This window comes from Staurois parvus, unplaced genomic scaffold (assembly GCF_062004578.1).
Source record: "Staurois parvus isolate SC_StPar_1 unplaced genomic scaffold, SC_StPar_1.0 ptg000365l, whole genome shotgun sequence".
Lineage (NCBI taxonomy): Eukaryota > Metazoa > Chordata > Amphibia > Anura > Ranidae > Staurois > Staurois parvus.
Window position 1 is genome coordinate 1,436,261 of NW_028318161.1, and position 15,415 is coordinate 1,451,675.

The following is a 15,415-nucleotide window of genomic DNA, read 5'->3' on the forward strand; positions in this document are numbered from 1 at the left end:
GGTTTAGGCAGGTTCTTTTAGTAATCATGTTTTCATTTTGGACAGCAGTCCTTCAGCAAGGATGCTAACTACATATATTTGCCATAGTAGTCATTGGAGAGAGACAACATAGCCATGTAGTCCTTAGAAAGAGTATGTACACATTTTCAAATAATAAAGTATGGAACAAAATTGTAAAAATGTAAAAATATCTATAATATAAATTTAATGAAAAAAGTATTAAAATATTTGTATACTATGTTTTCTAGACAAATGGATGTGTATAATAGTATTTTTTTAATAACTTATAAAGGGTTTTTCCACATTCTAGTATCTTTTACATTTTCTTCCTTCCTTCATAAAGTGTTTTTGAGTATGTTTTCAGCTGTGAGGATTGGAGGTTATTCATCCACCTAATATGAGTTCATAGAAACTCTTCAAAGCTGTTTTTGTGTGATGTAAGGTGGGAAATTCACTTTGAGATGCACCTTCACTAGTCAGTAATGTGACATAGGAGGCAGCAAGTGCACAGGCTCTCCTGTTTCCTGTCCTTTAGACTGTAGAGGGGCCTGACTTTGGCCAGTGGGATTAGAAAATGCCCTGGCATCGCAAGGAGTAAACAAAGCCATAGGCTTGGTAGTCAGTGTGGGCGTAAAAAATTACATTGTTGATGTCAGTGGAAGGAATAGTGCCCCATGATTGGTGTCAGTGGAATGATCTGTCACTGGTGTCAGCAGAAGGAATAGTGCCCCATCCTTGGTATCAGTGGGAGGAAAAGTGCCCCATCATTGATGTCAGTGGGAATAATAGTACCCTATCTCTGGTGTCAGTGGGAGGATATTACCCTGTCTTTGGTGTCAGTGGAAGGAATATTGTCCCATCATTGGTGCCAGTACCCCAAGGACCAGATAAAGGCAAGCAAAGGGCCATATCTGGCTTGCGAACCATAGTTTGGAGACCCCTGCTATAAAGCATTATAACATGCAGTGCTTCATACCACTCTATGATATACTGAGCCTCATATTTTCTTATGACACACACAGGGCCGGTGCTTCCACTAGGCAAACTATAGGCAGGGATGTGCCCAGCTTGCAGGGTTAGCTCTATATGAGTAATATGATCGGGGCCCAATGTGTATGATAGGGAATCGGTGTAGTGCTGGGAGTCCGCCTGTCCTCACTGAGAGCCACAGCCTGGACTCCGCACCCCGGCAGGAGCAATCAGAGGTGAGCCAAGCCTAGGAGAGTAGTGGGTCATGGAGGTGACAGGAGGAGGAGGAGGGGGAGAACAATGGTTGGGGTGAGGGAAACAAATGCTGATTGATCTTGTGGGATGCCGCCATGTCATGAATGATCCTTCAGCTGAGGGGAGGGGTGGCAGAGGGGGAGGAAAAATAGACAGAGGAAGATTCCGGCTGTCTGGGGCCAGTGTAGCAGCTGAGCTGCCTCTCCTTCCAATGGTCCTCTCAGACTCAGTCCCTTACTGCAAGCCAGCTGGTGGCTGCTGATCTTCTGATCACTGTTTTATTTTTAATATTGGTGCTGGTGGCATTTTATGACATTTATTTTTGCAAATGAAAAGAAATTTAGCAGTTTCATGTTTTGTTGATTTAATATTTTCTACTGTTTTAAAAAATATTTTATGTTTGTGTGTTTTTTTTTTTGGGGGGGGGAGGGCCGCGCAAGTTGCTGGTCTTGCCTAGGGTGCAAAATAGTTTAGCACCGGCCCTGCTCATGGTACTGCACCTTGCTGCCTGCAAGCAGTGATTCCAGTATTGACTCCACCTCCTGAAACTCACCTCTGTAGTTCAGAAGGCAGGCTCTGTGAAATGTGTGGCACAGCAGTGCCTACTCACAGAGCACAATATGCAAAGAAGTAAATGTGTGGGGATCTTCATAAAGTAAGTTTACAAACTTCAAGATCCTTCAGATTAATAGGAGTATGCTAGAAATAATAAAAATGCAATTTGGACACTAAAATATTATTTTGCATTATATAAATATATGCTTAGAATTGCGATTATGTGAGATATTTGGCTCAACTGAAGCAGAGAAACGTCAGATCATCAGGCTAGAGTTGCTCTGTGGAATAACTTTGTAAGGACTAAGGACTAATTAGATAGACATACAAATCATTTAACGGGTAAAACAGCTCCTTTCATATTATTTCTTCATCTCTTCTCATCTATATATCTCTTTGCCTGGATTGTAGATTTTGTGTACAATTCCAGACATACATTATTTTATAATTCAGTTGTGTGCCATTGTCTAAAGACTGATTGTTATCTAGACCTGTTAAATATTTGTCCTCTTATTTTTTCCTGCATTATATGCACCACCCTTCTAGCTCCTAGGATTGGTACCATCTTTTTCTGGATTAACACTGTCAGAGCAACCAGCAGTCTCGTCAGATCTGCAGCTCAGATTTGGTCTAATATACTTTCATGCACATAGTTGTGTGAAAATATTTCAGCTAGTATACAGGATCTTAATGGAAAACACTGGCAGCAAGAGCCTGCATGGGGTTTGGGAAAAAAAAACATTTATACTATTTATATGCTGCATCTGTCTCCCACCAGCTCTGCACTGGTGATTACTCAGTTCTCCCCCTCCACTGTGAGCAGAGAGCCACGACTGTAAGTCACAATGTACATGGCCTCTACTGCTGTGCAGGGCCAAAAATGTTGACTATTGAGAGAAGGATGCCACATTGCATCCTTCTGTTGCTAGGACATAGGAGGCTTCTGCTGCCTAGCATCCCGCTGTTGCTAGGAGTCAGAAGCTTCTGTTACCTAGTGTCTGCTAGTTTGCAGGCAACATTTGTTGTCCTTTGTTGCTAAGATGCAGGTAGGTATTGCCATTTATTATCTTTCATTGCTAGGATGATAGCGGATTTTGCTTCCTAACATTCTTCGTTGCTAGGACACAGCTATTGCCATCTAACATCCTCCATTGCTAGGACTCATTTAGCTCCTGCCTCCTTCGTTGTTAGGATGCAGGCTGTTTCCTTCGTTGCCAGGACACTGGTGGCTCTAGTGCTCCAATAGAATACATTTGTGCTGTATGCACACATATATATGTCAGCACAAAAACTTACATATATTGCAGTGTAAAATTAAGTCCATACACAGGACTGTGGATGCAGATTTTTCTATTTTGATTTTACACATCTAAACACAGCCCAAGTTTACTGATATTTATTCAGCTTTATGCACAGGTCCATAGCAAACCATACAACTGCGTTCAGACCTGTACAAAAGAGAACACTATCTTTTTTGTGGCAGTGTACATGAGCAGTGCCAATGGTAACAGTGGAGTGCAGAATGTAGTATCTTATAGCAACCAATGCAGGAGACCTAGCTAGACATAGAGTGGGAGGAGTCGGGTTTTAGAAAAGGAAATCGCAACAAGTAAGACATTAAAATAGATGGTATTTACACTTCAGCCTCACATCATCCCACTCTATTCAAAATGCTTTAGCGGTGTTGTTCAATTTTTTTAAGTGAGTTATTTCAGTACAAGTCTAGAAGAAAACTCGGTAGCATGGAGGGCTTTGAACTTCCCATTTATTTCTAATATATCAAGGTTATGGCCATGGAAAACAATTTTCAGCATGCCTGAACCCATGTAAAGTGGAAGAATAGCCTCCCATCACATCAGACCTGTTCTAACTTTCCTGTTTGAGGCTTAATGCTCTAATATACAGGGATCACATCTTAAATGGGGGTATTTTTACTGTAAGGCTTAAATGTTACAGGAAGAGGCTGCATAATTTACCTGACTCCAGCTCCAGATGGCTCTGATACTTCTCTCTACACCCCAAAGCTCTGGTCTGTGGGTGGACCATTGGCTTCATCAAATACGATGCCGGACTGTTAACCCTGTATTGTGTGTGGCATGGCGAGCGTGCAACTGTGGCTGAGAGTAGCTTAGACAGGAGGAGCCCTGCTAGAGCAAAGAAAAAGGTTTGGGGTTTAAAATGTATGTCAAGGCCAAATAAAAAATATATATTTGGTAAATTGTTTGTAAAATACATGCACATTTTCCCAGGCTTTATCAATTTAAATATGCTGTAAATATAAAAGAAGAACTGTTTACATACCAGAAATATAGTGTGCTACCTTCATCTTTGATACAACAACACAGCTTGAAATGTCTAAGCATGTGGTGTCAGCCCTGCCTACTTCATTTCTGATAGATTACAAAGAACACAGCCCTCTTCTCATCCCCTCCACCCTTCTCGTACCCATAACTCCTCCTTGCACACAGGCAGAGAGTTCACAACATTTCTGGCAATTTAGCAAAGCAGAAGAGAGCAAATAATAGAAGTTCATTGTAAGGGTTTACATACATTTAAGACCCATTAAAGTATAACTAATGGCAAATCTTTTTTTTTTTTGTTTTGAATAGAGGGAAAATGGAATAACACTGTGAGGTTTTTATTGCTGTCTGTACCCGCCGTTAGGGAGATTCATCCCCTCTATTTGTCCTTTTTATCAAAATTATTGAAAGTGAAAGTAAAAGAAAATCCTACATTTTGGATTGTTCCCAGAAAAGCAATAGAAGGGAAATCTTCCAATGGGAACAAGAATGGGGGGATTCCCTTAATTTGCAACAATTTCCTCTCACTTCCTGTTTTGGCTATGGGACAGGAAGTGAAGGGAAATCTCCCCAATGGGGCACAGATGGCAAAAATACACTTTAAAAGGGTTATAACGCTCCCTTACTCTGTCCAATTATAAAAAAAAAGGTTTTGCCTATAATTCTACTTTAATGCAGACAATGGTAACAAATGTTATGTGCATCGAGGCTGTGCAGTGCTATTCACTGTAAATGGCACCCTAATACACCTTAAAATCTACTACAAGGGGGGAAATACAGCCTGCATGTTCATTTTGAATAGGGTGCAGGGAAGGATAGTACCAGTGGTGATTGGGGGGGGGGGGGATGTAACCTTTTGGAGGAACTTGTCAGCTTGCCCTGAATGGGAAAAGTGACAAAATCCCTATAAAACTCCCCTAAAACACATTTGGGTGGATTGACCATTACAGTAAAAGGTAACACAGCTCTCAAGACATCATCCAATATAGTACACTGGCCCTTTTGTAGCTGTACAGTGTTATAGCAAATTGCAAGGTGACATTTACAATAACAATAAGGAGCAATCTGGAGGAGAGCTAAATGTTCATTCACCTTAATGCTGTACTATCAGAAGGAAGAGTAATGTCCTCAGTCACAAACTGTCCATTTTGTTATTATGGGCAGCTAATGTCTTTAGGAATCACAGTGCAGGGATGTAGCTGTACAAATTACTTTTTGATCACTCTGAGCATGCAAGGTCCCCAGTACATTGCAGCAAAATGGTCAGTGTCATAATGTTATTTCCCATAGAGAGATTTAATGTGTGCAACTGGAAAATGTCTTGTAAAATAACACCCACAGTCATTAGTACCGAAGTGTTCCCCAAAAATAAGTGTGTCAGCACCATCTGCTGGTTAATGTGAATCATAGCATTCATGAAACGTATATACTGTACATATGTAGTTGCACATTGGCTTCACCAGAATGTCTATCTTATAAAAATAAAAACAAACAAGAAAAACAAAACAAAAATGCAATGTAAATATACTGGTATAATGGTAATTTTTCTAGGCTGGAAAGGTGAGATATAATATTTGACAATGATCTCTTATATTGAATACAGTTTAATAGGGCTGAACTACTCGCTCATGTCTTGTTTCAAGTCAGCATGAACAAGGAGCTTAAAAATCCTCTTGGCTTCAGTCTTCAAGATATGAGTTTTTTTTCCTTCCTTACAATCCTAGTTTCATGACTTACAAGTCCTTTGGTGGCCCATTTTCCTGGTGGCTCTAGAACATGTGCCCTTAAATTGGCCATGCGTACAGGGTACAGGGCTGAACTTGTTTGTCTACTTTTACTTTAGAATAATGATTCATATATTCTTTGGACATAGCAGGGTTTGTACACAAGTATAATAAAGGAAACTTATCATCAGAGAAACATGTAGGCTATAATTGTTGACCTCCTTCCAAAAGTGCTACTCTCTTGGCTGTCAAATCAAAGCAAGTCAGGGTAAAGTCCAAGCTCCTGAGCTGCATACGTGTTCCAGGACTCAGGCTATTGAAACCAATTAATCAATACAACAGCCAAGCAACCAGTATTTTTAAGGAGGTCAGCAAAGATCGCCCAAATATTTTTAGGATTATAGTAGAATTTATTTAATGCAAAGAGAGCAACTAGTTTCCTATCACAGCTTTAAAATACACATATTATATATCTAAATGTGCATTATATAGAGTATGATGTATTTGTATATTTTTTCCTTTCCCTTGTATGTTTGCATAGGTCACCATCGTCTGTAAATGTGTGCTGTGTGGTGGCCTGGACCCTGCAGTCATGTATACCATGTACATCCCTAGAGCACACTATTTTGTTGTCTGCCACTACAGCATTAAACAGTCTGTTACTTTGCTGTATCAAAATCAAAGAAATCATGATAGACCTGTTAAAAGGAGAGAAAAAAATGTCCCTTCCTGAAGGCCAACAAAACTGGGTCTGGTGCCAAGATCTGTTGAGACTTGCATATAAATTTGTGATATGAGGACCATTTCCATTAGTCCCCACCTGCAGTCAATATCTCTACTGCAAACTTATAGTATGGTAGACTTATAAAAAAAACACTGTGGATATTGAAAACAAATCACTATTGAGGTATCCAATGTTGTTTAGTTGAGTAAGGCAACGGTAGCACTCTAAGGAAACCTCTTCTAGCACACACTCAAGCAGAAGGCATAGGGTAGTACATGTGGCTCTGTAAAACAAGTATAAGTCAATGAGATTGGGAAGTCCATTTGCCACTGGTGATTCGGTCCTCTAAAGTACTCAAACTGAAATTGTAAACCATTTGTGGTGGCAGGATGGAAATCAATGTCGTGGCTTAAATTACTGATAATTGGGTTCAGATGGGGACATCTAATTAAGCACACATAAACTTAGTTATTTATTTAGTGGCTTAGATATTGTTGGGTTTATTATTTCATATATTTTGTTGAGCATGCTATTAAATTACATATTATAGTTGGAATTTAGAGTATGCAGACCTAGGTAATACCAATGAAGCATATAAATAGTAAATGAGTACTGATATTCAAATCTCCACTTTTTTTTTGTGAAAATGGATCTTGGCTCAACGTTCCATAACCCTTTTTTTATCTGTGAGCCTTCTTATCACTTCATATGACCTGTATTAATGTCGACAGGCTTACCACTCCTTACCACCACGTCTGCTTCCCTGTTGTCCAGTAAGGCCATAGTGATGAACCAGTTTGAAAACAGGGAAGATGGTCTAACTCTTAAAACCAACAGGAAATGTCAGAATTTGCTTATGACATCATTATATTATTTCCCAGGAACAGTGGCATGATGGACTTCTTGATATCTCCAGAGAAGAGGAAGGAATTGTACATTGTGGAGGTTCTGAGTTCACAGAGGAACAGATCAGGGAAAACATGCAAACAGTGTGTGAAGATGGAAGACAAATAACTATTGAGGTAACTAAGTTTGTTTAGTTGTGTAAGGCTATGGTTGCATCATGAGGATACGTCTGTTAGTACATACTCAAGGAGAAGGCACAAGATAGCAGAAAGAGGTGTCTCTCTTTTAGTTCCATATGACAAGTATAAGCCATGATGCTGAGAGGTCCTGTAAACCAGTTGTGATGGCAGAATGAAATAAATGAATGCTGTAGCTTAAATAATCAATATTTGGGTTCCACTGGGGATGCCTAATTAGACACATGTAAATTATTTTGTTGATTTATTGGCTTAGAAATTGCTGGGTTTATTATTTCCTATATTCTGTTGGGCATGCTGGTAAACTACATTGTATAGTTTGAATTTAGAGTAAACAGAACTGGGCAAAACCAATAGAGCATACAAGCAAGCAATAGATAAATACTGATGTTAAAATTATTACCTTTTCTGTGAAAATGGACTTTGGCTCAAACTTTCATACTTATTTATCAGTGAACTTGCCTATCATATCAGGAGAATTATAGCAATGTTGACAGGCTGGCCAGCGCCTTACCACCACCTGTGCTTCCCTGGTGGCCAGTAAGACCATAGTGAGGAGCCAGTTGGAAAGCAGGGCAGATGGTTTAACTCTTGAAACCAATAGGAAGTGTCAAAATTTGCTTATGGCAGCATGATGGGCTTCACGGGCCCCAAGGATAGAAACAGACATTAATGCCATGGTACCTGACCTGCATATAACCTGCTTTTCCATTATTTTGATGTAGAGAAAAGTGTTAATCCACTGTTTTCATGAGATTCGTATTTTAAAAATAAGAGCCAATTTTTTTAATTTGACTAAACTTTCCTTTTTTAAGAAGAGGTATAACCACAACTTAAGAATTGCTGAATCCCACAGGGGACCAAGTACATGTAGTACTTGGTCCCATTCTGATTTGTGCTGTGGTTTCTGAGCTATCATGGTCATCAGATAGCCTTCCACCACTGTTCAACCATGCTGCTCAGCAAGAGAAAAAATTCTAACGAGATATGAGTGACAGCTAAAAGAGGGGGAGGTGACAACACGCATTTCTAGCAGCAGGCTCATGCTGGAGATGAGCGCCATCATTTACAACAACACAAGTTACGAGCTAGTGTCTCTCCCCAGAGTAGCAGACATGCAGGTCTGGGCTCGGTTGTCTGTACTCCAGTGTACAAGGAAAATATTCACAGGGCTGGAAGTTAGCAGAGCTGCTTATGTTGTTAGAGGAGGGCATACCAGCTGGCAAGTGAGCTCTTTGAGAGTTACCAGAACTCACTCAGGTGGCTGACTACTGTGAGAGTTACTACATCCAGGTGGCTGTTGCCTGATTTACATCTGGTTAATGTCTGGCAGAAGGGAAGGGGCACACACAATACAGGACATATGTGCTACTACACATGCTTTATGGTTTGGGGGATTCACATAACCAGGGTAAATAAAATTCCACTACATACAAAGTGAGAATAAAATAGACCTTTGGACACACCAACACATCCTGTGGATCTGGACTGTGTTATAAAGCCAAGTCCTTCAGCACTTGTTTCAGCTCTCAGACCCAGCTGTTTGCAAACTATGTGGCAGAGGGATATCCTGCCAGGAACAGGGTCTGTATAGTCCTAGCAAAGAGGAAGAGTGGTAGAGAGAGCAGCAGTGTGGGATACTGACTTCTGTTCAACCTAAGCATGTTATACTATCTCCAGTATTGCTATGGTTCCTCCCCACACCTCACTAAGCACTATTGTTCCTCCACAACCCCTGCTGTGAAACTTTGTTCTCCCCCATTTCCTAGGCACTTTTGTTCCTCTCCGTTCCCTGTTGGGCACTGTTTTTCTTCCCTCCCCTCGCTGGGCACTGTTGTTATCCCCCCCTCCAAAGCTCTATTGTAACCCCACCACCCAACTGGACACTATTGTTCCTCCACCTCCCAATGGACACTATTGATCACTTTGCTAAAACTCTATTGTACACTCACTGCCCCCTATTGGGTGCTTTTTTCCCTTAACCAAATACAAAAAATACAATACAAGTTCACTTGGGGTGGGGTGCCAGGTATGCGTTTGAACACTGATCAGTTGCATTTCATCCCTGTCAGAATCAAGACATTCTTTTTTGTGACACCCTGTTCAAGTTCCTAATATTGAGAAAAATGCATGCGAGTTTGTAACAGCGGTATGCGATACAATATTGTGTGAAATTGGGTAAAAGTGCTTTGGAAAAACTTTGGAAATGGTGAGGAAAGTTTATGGAGAAACTGCACTATCATCTTCACAAGTGTATTGATGACAGAAGGCCTTCAAAGAAGGATGAGAAAGTGTTGAAAACGAACAACAGTCAGGATGCCCCTTTTTGTCAAAAACAGAACAGAATGTGGATGAGGTCTGTTATTAACCATAACCGACAGCTCACTATCAGAATTATTTAAGAGGAAATGGTAATTACCAAGTTAATTGTTCATGAAATCATGACTCAGGATTGGAACATGAGAAAAGTATGTGCAAAACTGGCTCCAAAGAACTTTTCACCTGATCAGAAGGAACACAGTCAACTCTTTTGCCCAGGCCTGTTGGCCCGTTTGGAAAGAGAGCTTGATTTTTTGAGTTCAGTGATCACAGGAGATGAATCCTGGCTGTTTGAGTATGATCGAAGACAGCAAAGAAGAAGAAACAAAGTTCAGAATGCCACACACCTACGTCACATCGCTCCAAGTAAGGGCTAATGCGCAAATCAAAAGTCTAATCAGTGGTCATTTTCTTTTTTTATTCACGTGGAATTGTCCACAAGGAATTTATACTTACTGGTCAAACTCTGAATCAAAGATTTTACCTGGAAGTTCTTTTGAGACAAAGAGTTTTTTTGTGTGCGTTCTGAGATTAGCTCAGCTTTGATCCTTCATCACAGTCACAGTGTCACAGTCACAGTGGTTTGGCTGTCAGAGTTTTCGGGTGAGAAACACATCACGGTCCTTCCCCATCCACCATACATCCCTGATTTAGCTCCTTGCGACACATTCCCAAAGATGAAGAGGGGTTTAAAAGAACACCATTTTGGTAGTGTAGATAATGCCCAAAGAGCCACTACGCAGGCTTTGAATGCCATCCCACTTGAAGACTTCCAGGGATGCTTTGAAGAATGGAAAAATCGCTGGGAGCTTTGTGTACACTCACAAGGTGCATATTTGATGGAGACAATGTTCAGTTATAAAATATTTCAATGAAATAATTTTTAAAATATCTTTCTCATTACTTTCTGGACACACTTCGTATGTACTGTAGTATTCACCACTGTAAAAATGTCCTAAATGTCATTAAAGTTCTACTAAAACATTAAAAATATATTGCATTCTAAACAGACACAACTCATTTGTGAATCCACAACATATTCCATAATAGAAGATTATTTGTTTCACAGTATATCATTGACATTCCCATCCTATCGTAGAATGCATATATCCTTTATTTTATTCTAGCCAGACTTTTCAGATTTTCTAAATTTTGGACAGCACTAGCAGGGGGGATTTCAGTGGTCACTACATGACACATTTTGTGGGTCCCAGATAGCCTGCTTCCTCAGGCTCTTTGAAACTAATTTTTAATAACATTATAAGTCTACATTCAATGCATTATTATATTAAATCAATTCATATGATTTATTATATATACAACATAAAATAGGTTTATTATGACAAACAATAGGATCAGGAACTTGGGGACTATCACTACACCAAAGCTCCCCTTGGGAGGAGAACTAAATAATCAATAGAAAAAAAGAAAAAAAGGGGGTAGAAGGAAGTAATTACATTATGGGGGATCTATGAAGTTTTGGGGGTTGATTTACTAAAACTGGAGAGAGCAGAATCTGGTGCAGCTGTGCATGGTAGCCAATCAACTTCTAACTTCAGCTTGTTCAATTAGGCTTTGACAAAAAAGACCTGGAAGCTGATTGGTTTCTATGCAGAGCTGCAACAGATTTTGCACTCTCCAGTTTTAGTAAATCAACCCCAACTTAGAAGTATAGTATTTTTTATGTTTTAGTGGAACTTGAATACATGTCATTTTAAAGTGGTAGTAAACTTGAAACTAAAAAAGCAAAAAAAAAAAAAAAAAGCAAAGCAATGGTATAATGCACACACTAGCTCATGTGAAACTTAACTTAACTGAGCCCTCCAGGGCTTCCATCTTCACCTGCTCTTCCTTCTTGGTTTGCAGGCTTTAGTCCTTTGAATGGCTGAGCCACGATGATGTCCATCCTGCACATGCGCATGGGAATTACTGTTTACAGCACAGGGCTCTGAAGGAGCAGTGCGGGTCTGCCGGGTCATGAGAACACGTGATGGTGACTTCACCACCGGCTGCACACTTAAGTTCTCCTAAACGGTGCATGTGTAGGAGATATTTACAAGACCTACAAACATAAATATATGGCTTTACTACCCTTATAACAGTGTTATGTACAACATAAATATTTGGGCACCCTCAAAGTCCAATGCAGTTGATTTTATTTTATTTTTTAAATTTAGGGATGCTGGCGCCCATCTGTGCGATTCTGGCAGAGCATAATTTCATGGTCGCCCCTAACCAGCTGTTTAAACACAGTTGTGGAGGTGACTTTGGAGTGGAGCTGACACACAGCAGAAATAGACACGAAGATGTGATTTTATTGCACAATGTGGCTACAGAGCAGAACAGTACTAAGTGCTACATGCATTTGGTCACATGGAGGGGATCAATAACCAGTCACAAGTTCTGGTGATAGTTTTGTATGTAGCTAATTGGAAAGTAGTTTCTTCACTAAATAGTTTTTTTTCAGTTTGATTACTGTCACTTTGTAAAGCGTTTTATTTTACATAAAATAGATGACATGAATAGGTCGGATAACTGGAGATGATGCTTGGAGATGCTAGCACTATCTTTCTAGCCCGAGGACAGGATTGAACTGTAGTTATATATATTCTAAGAAAAGGTCCCATAGCCCCACAGCACTCACTTCATCTTTCGCTGCTCTTGTCAGGATAGGTAGATAGAGGTGCTGACCTGAAGATGTATGTTCTCACTCAACTATTTATAGGAATGCAGCATGCAGCATACCAAGCGTGGAAAGTGTTTGTTATATAACTATAAATACTTATGTAATGCATCTTCCAATAACATAGACAAAGAGCGTTCTAAATTGCTCTAAAATTCAGTCCAAATATTTTACTTTCTCCTTGTTTTATACTTTCAATTCCATAGCATATGAGCTATAAATAATTCACGTTTATAAGTTGCCGCTGTATCACTGCGGAACTCTTTTCTGGTCTTTGCTGTGTTCATATTTCTTGCGATCATTTTTATTTATGCTTAAGCCACACTGCATCTTATTTTTCTTTGCTGTCCTAAAGATAGGGTAAATATGCACTGAGATTTATAGTGCTAAACATTTAAAACATACAATCATTATGGCAGATAACTTTCTATCTTCATTGACTTTCATGTGTTTTGGAGTCTATTAATAGAGGAGAGCAGATAATGCTATCCTCTGGACACTGCAGTGTTACTCCATTCCATTTCATATGGCATTCATAAAATGCAGGCTACGATGTGGAGCCTGCAGTGAACCACAGAGTTATCTCTGCTTAAGGTCAAAGAGAACTTTTAGTGAATGGAGCGAAGGCTGGTAACGGGACTTAGACAGGTCATGTGAACAGGCTCTACTCACCATTTTTTTTCCTTAATTCAGCCATTTGAATAGTACTCAGTAGGACAGCTCAAAGCAAATTTGTAAAGCACGGCACTGTGCTATATGAATGTGTGTGAGATGTTTTTTTGTATAAGGCTATGGCCGCAGTAAGGCAATTCCACATTTTCTTAATTAAGATCTACATGTAGTAAAAAAATCAGATTACCAGCAGGTGTGAAAAAATGTGTTTTTTTCTATTAGATTGATAGTTACATCCCTGCATGCAGATTTAATGATCTGGAAGCAGAGATAGACGAGTTAAAGTGATCTGAATATTTTGTGTGGATGTCTTGTGCTACACCAAGCGTATGAAACTGTAATGAAATCTCAGTGCAAAGATAGATTATCTGCTCCACAGGCCCAGGTGACCCCATCCACCAGTTCTCCACAACCATGTCCATTGTTCCCCTTTACTTTATTGATACCACTGATCTCTTCCTTGCACAGGGACTCATAGCAATACCTCTTTCCTCATGCTCATCTAAATTTTTTATCTTAAGTTGACCTGGAGACATTTTAGAATCTTCAAAAAAAGCTTGATAACTAGTATATCAGTAACATTGTTAGCCTGCAATCCATGTTAGAGTCAGCCCATTGCAAAATAAAAATCATTAACTCAGTATTGTTGAAACCTAGGGCTTAGATCAGCCCAACTGACCCTGTCAAGTTTTTTTACACTATTTTCTTACAGTTGTGTAGACAGTAGGCATGCATAAAATCAGTTGTATATTTCAGATTGAAATTATTCTTTTTCAGGAACAGTGGCATGATGGACTTCTTGATATCTCCAGAGAAGAGGAAGAAATTGTGCATTGTGGAGGTTCTGAGTTTACAGAGGAACAGATCAAGGAGAACATTCAAACAATGTGCGAAGATGATAAAGTTGTCTCTGATAAAGACAATGTTGATGTCACTGATGTCCTAGATAATGACACCAGCATTGCAAGTGACTCTGATACTGACCAAAAGAGCGAAGGATCTGGAAAGATGTTACCTACATCTCCTGGTGTTTTTATGAAGGATCAGAGTATCCTACCAGTAAGTGTTCCAGATGTTGTGATTTTTTTTTATTTATTTCCGGTACTTATATAGCACTATCAATTTACACATTGCTTTAAATATATATTCACATCAGTCCCTACCCTCAAGGAGCTTATATTCTAAGATCCCTAACTCACACTCAAACATATTGTACGCATACTAGGGCCAATTTAGACAGGAGCCAGCTAACCTACCAGCATGCTTTTGGAGTGAGGGAGGAAACCCACATATGCACAGGGAAAAAAAGTAAACTCCATGCAGATAATGCCATGGCTGGGATTTGAACTGATGACCCTAGTGCTGCTAGGTGGAAGTGCTAACCAATTAGCCACTGTGCTGCATGAGATAGATATATGTATGGGTACAGAGAGACCAAGAGATTGCAAAATAGATAAGGGGATAGATATAGCAGTTTCCAAGATCGTCCAAACTTACCATAACATTAAAGTCTCTATACTCAGACAATGGCATTTTCTTCCAGTATGGTTTGTTCCACTCACAAAGCCAAGATCCAATACCACACAAATATTAGTTTATTGCATTTTTCAGAAACACAAATACAAAGAAATACAAGTGACTTAAGTGTGTAACAGAGAAGGATAAGAAGAAAATAAGGACAAAAATCTGAGTAACATTTTGCTGTAGCTAAGTTATGATACATACAGGTCATTATCGACATATATTATCGACATGAATAGACAAAATTGAGTGAGGGTGTAAAACACCCATATTGTAAGAGATGTTGCGAGCATAGATGAATACATGGTTGTTGGGCTCTATGACCCTAATGGAACACAAAATTGAACACATAAGAAACAGGGATAATGGGAACATGTCTCAAATTATATGAAAGAGATGTTGAATGTATCAGGTGATTTATTAATACTAGAGAGGGACACGTACAGAAAAGAGGAGAAAAAGAAAACAGGTGAAAAGCAAGAGAGAAAGGAGGGATGGAGAACAGGGTCGGTATCGCTGTCAACCCATAAATGGAATTCAGACATGGTCCAGTAGGTCCAGGTAGGTGAGAAGCAGATCCTCTTTTCCGGTTTCCCATGCCAACAGGCATTCCAGATCATGTATCGATTCCAGTTTGTTGACCCAATCTC

At 39.6% G+C, this 15,415-nt stretch overlaps 1 protein-coding gene across 1 annotated transcript in view; it reads left to right on the top strand.

Moving 5' to 3' along the window:
• ARHGEF9 (Cdc42 guanine nucleotide exchange factor 9) overlaps positions 1-15,415 on the top strand; it is a 490,351-nt gene that overhangs the window by 88,708 nt on the left and 386,228 nt on the right. Inside the window, exons 3-4 of the mRNA XM_089685190.1 lie at positions 7,409-7,549; positions 14,022-14,303. Coding sequence (XP_089541316.1) covers positions 7,409-7,549; positions 14,022-14,303 — 423 coding nt within the window. The remainder of the gene's footprint in view (positions 1-7,408; positions 7,550-14,021; positions 14,304-15,415) is intronic.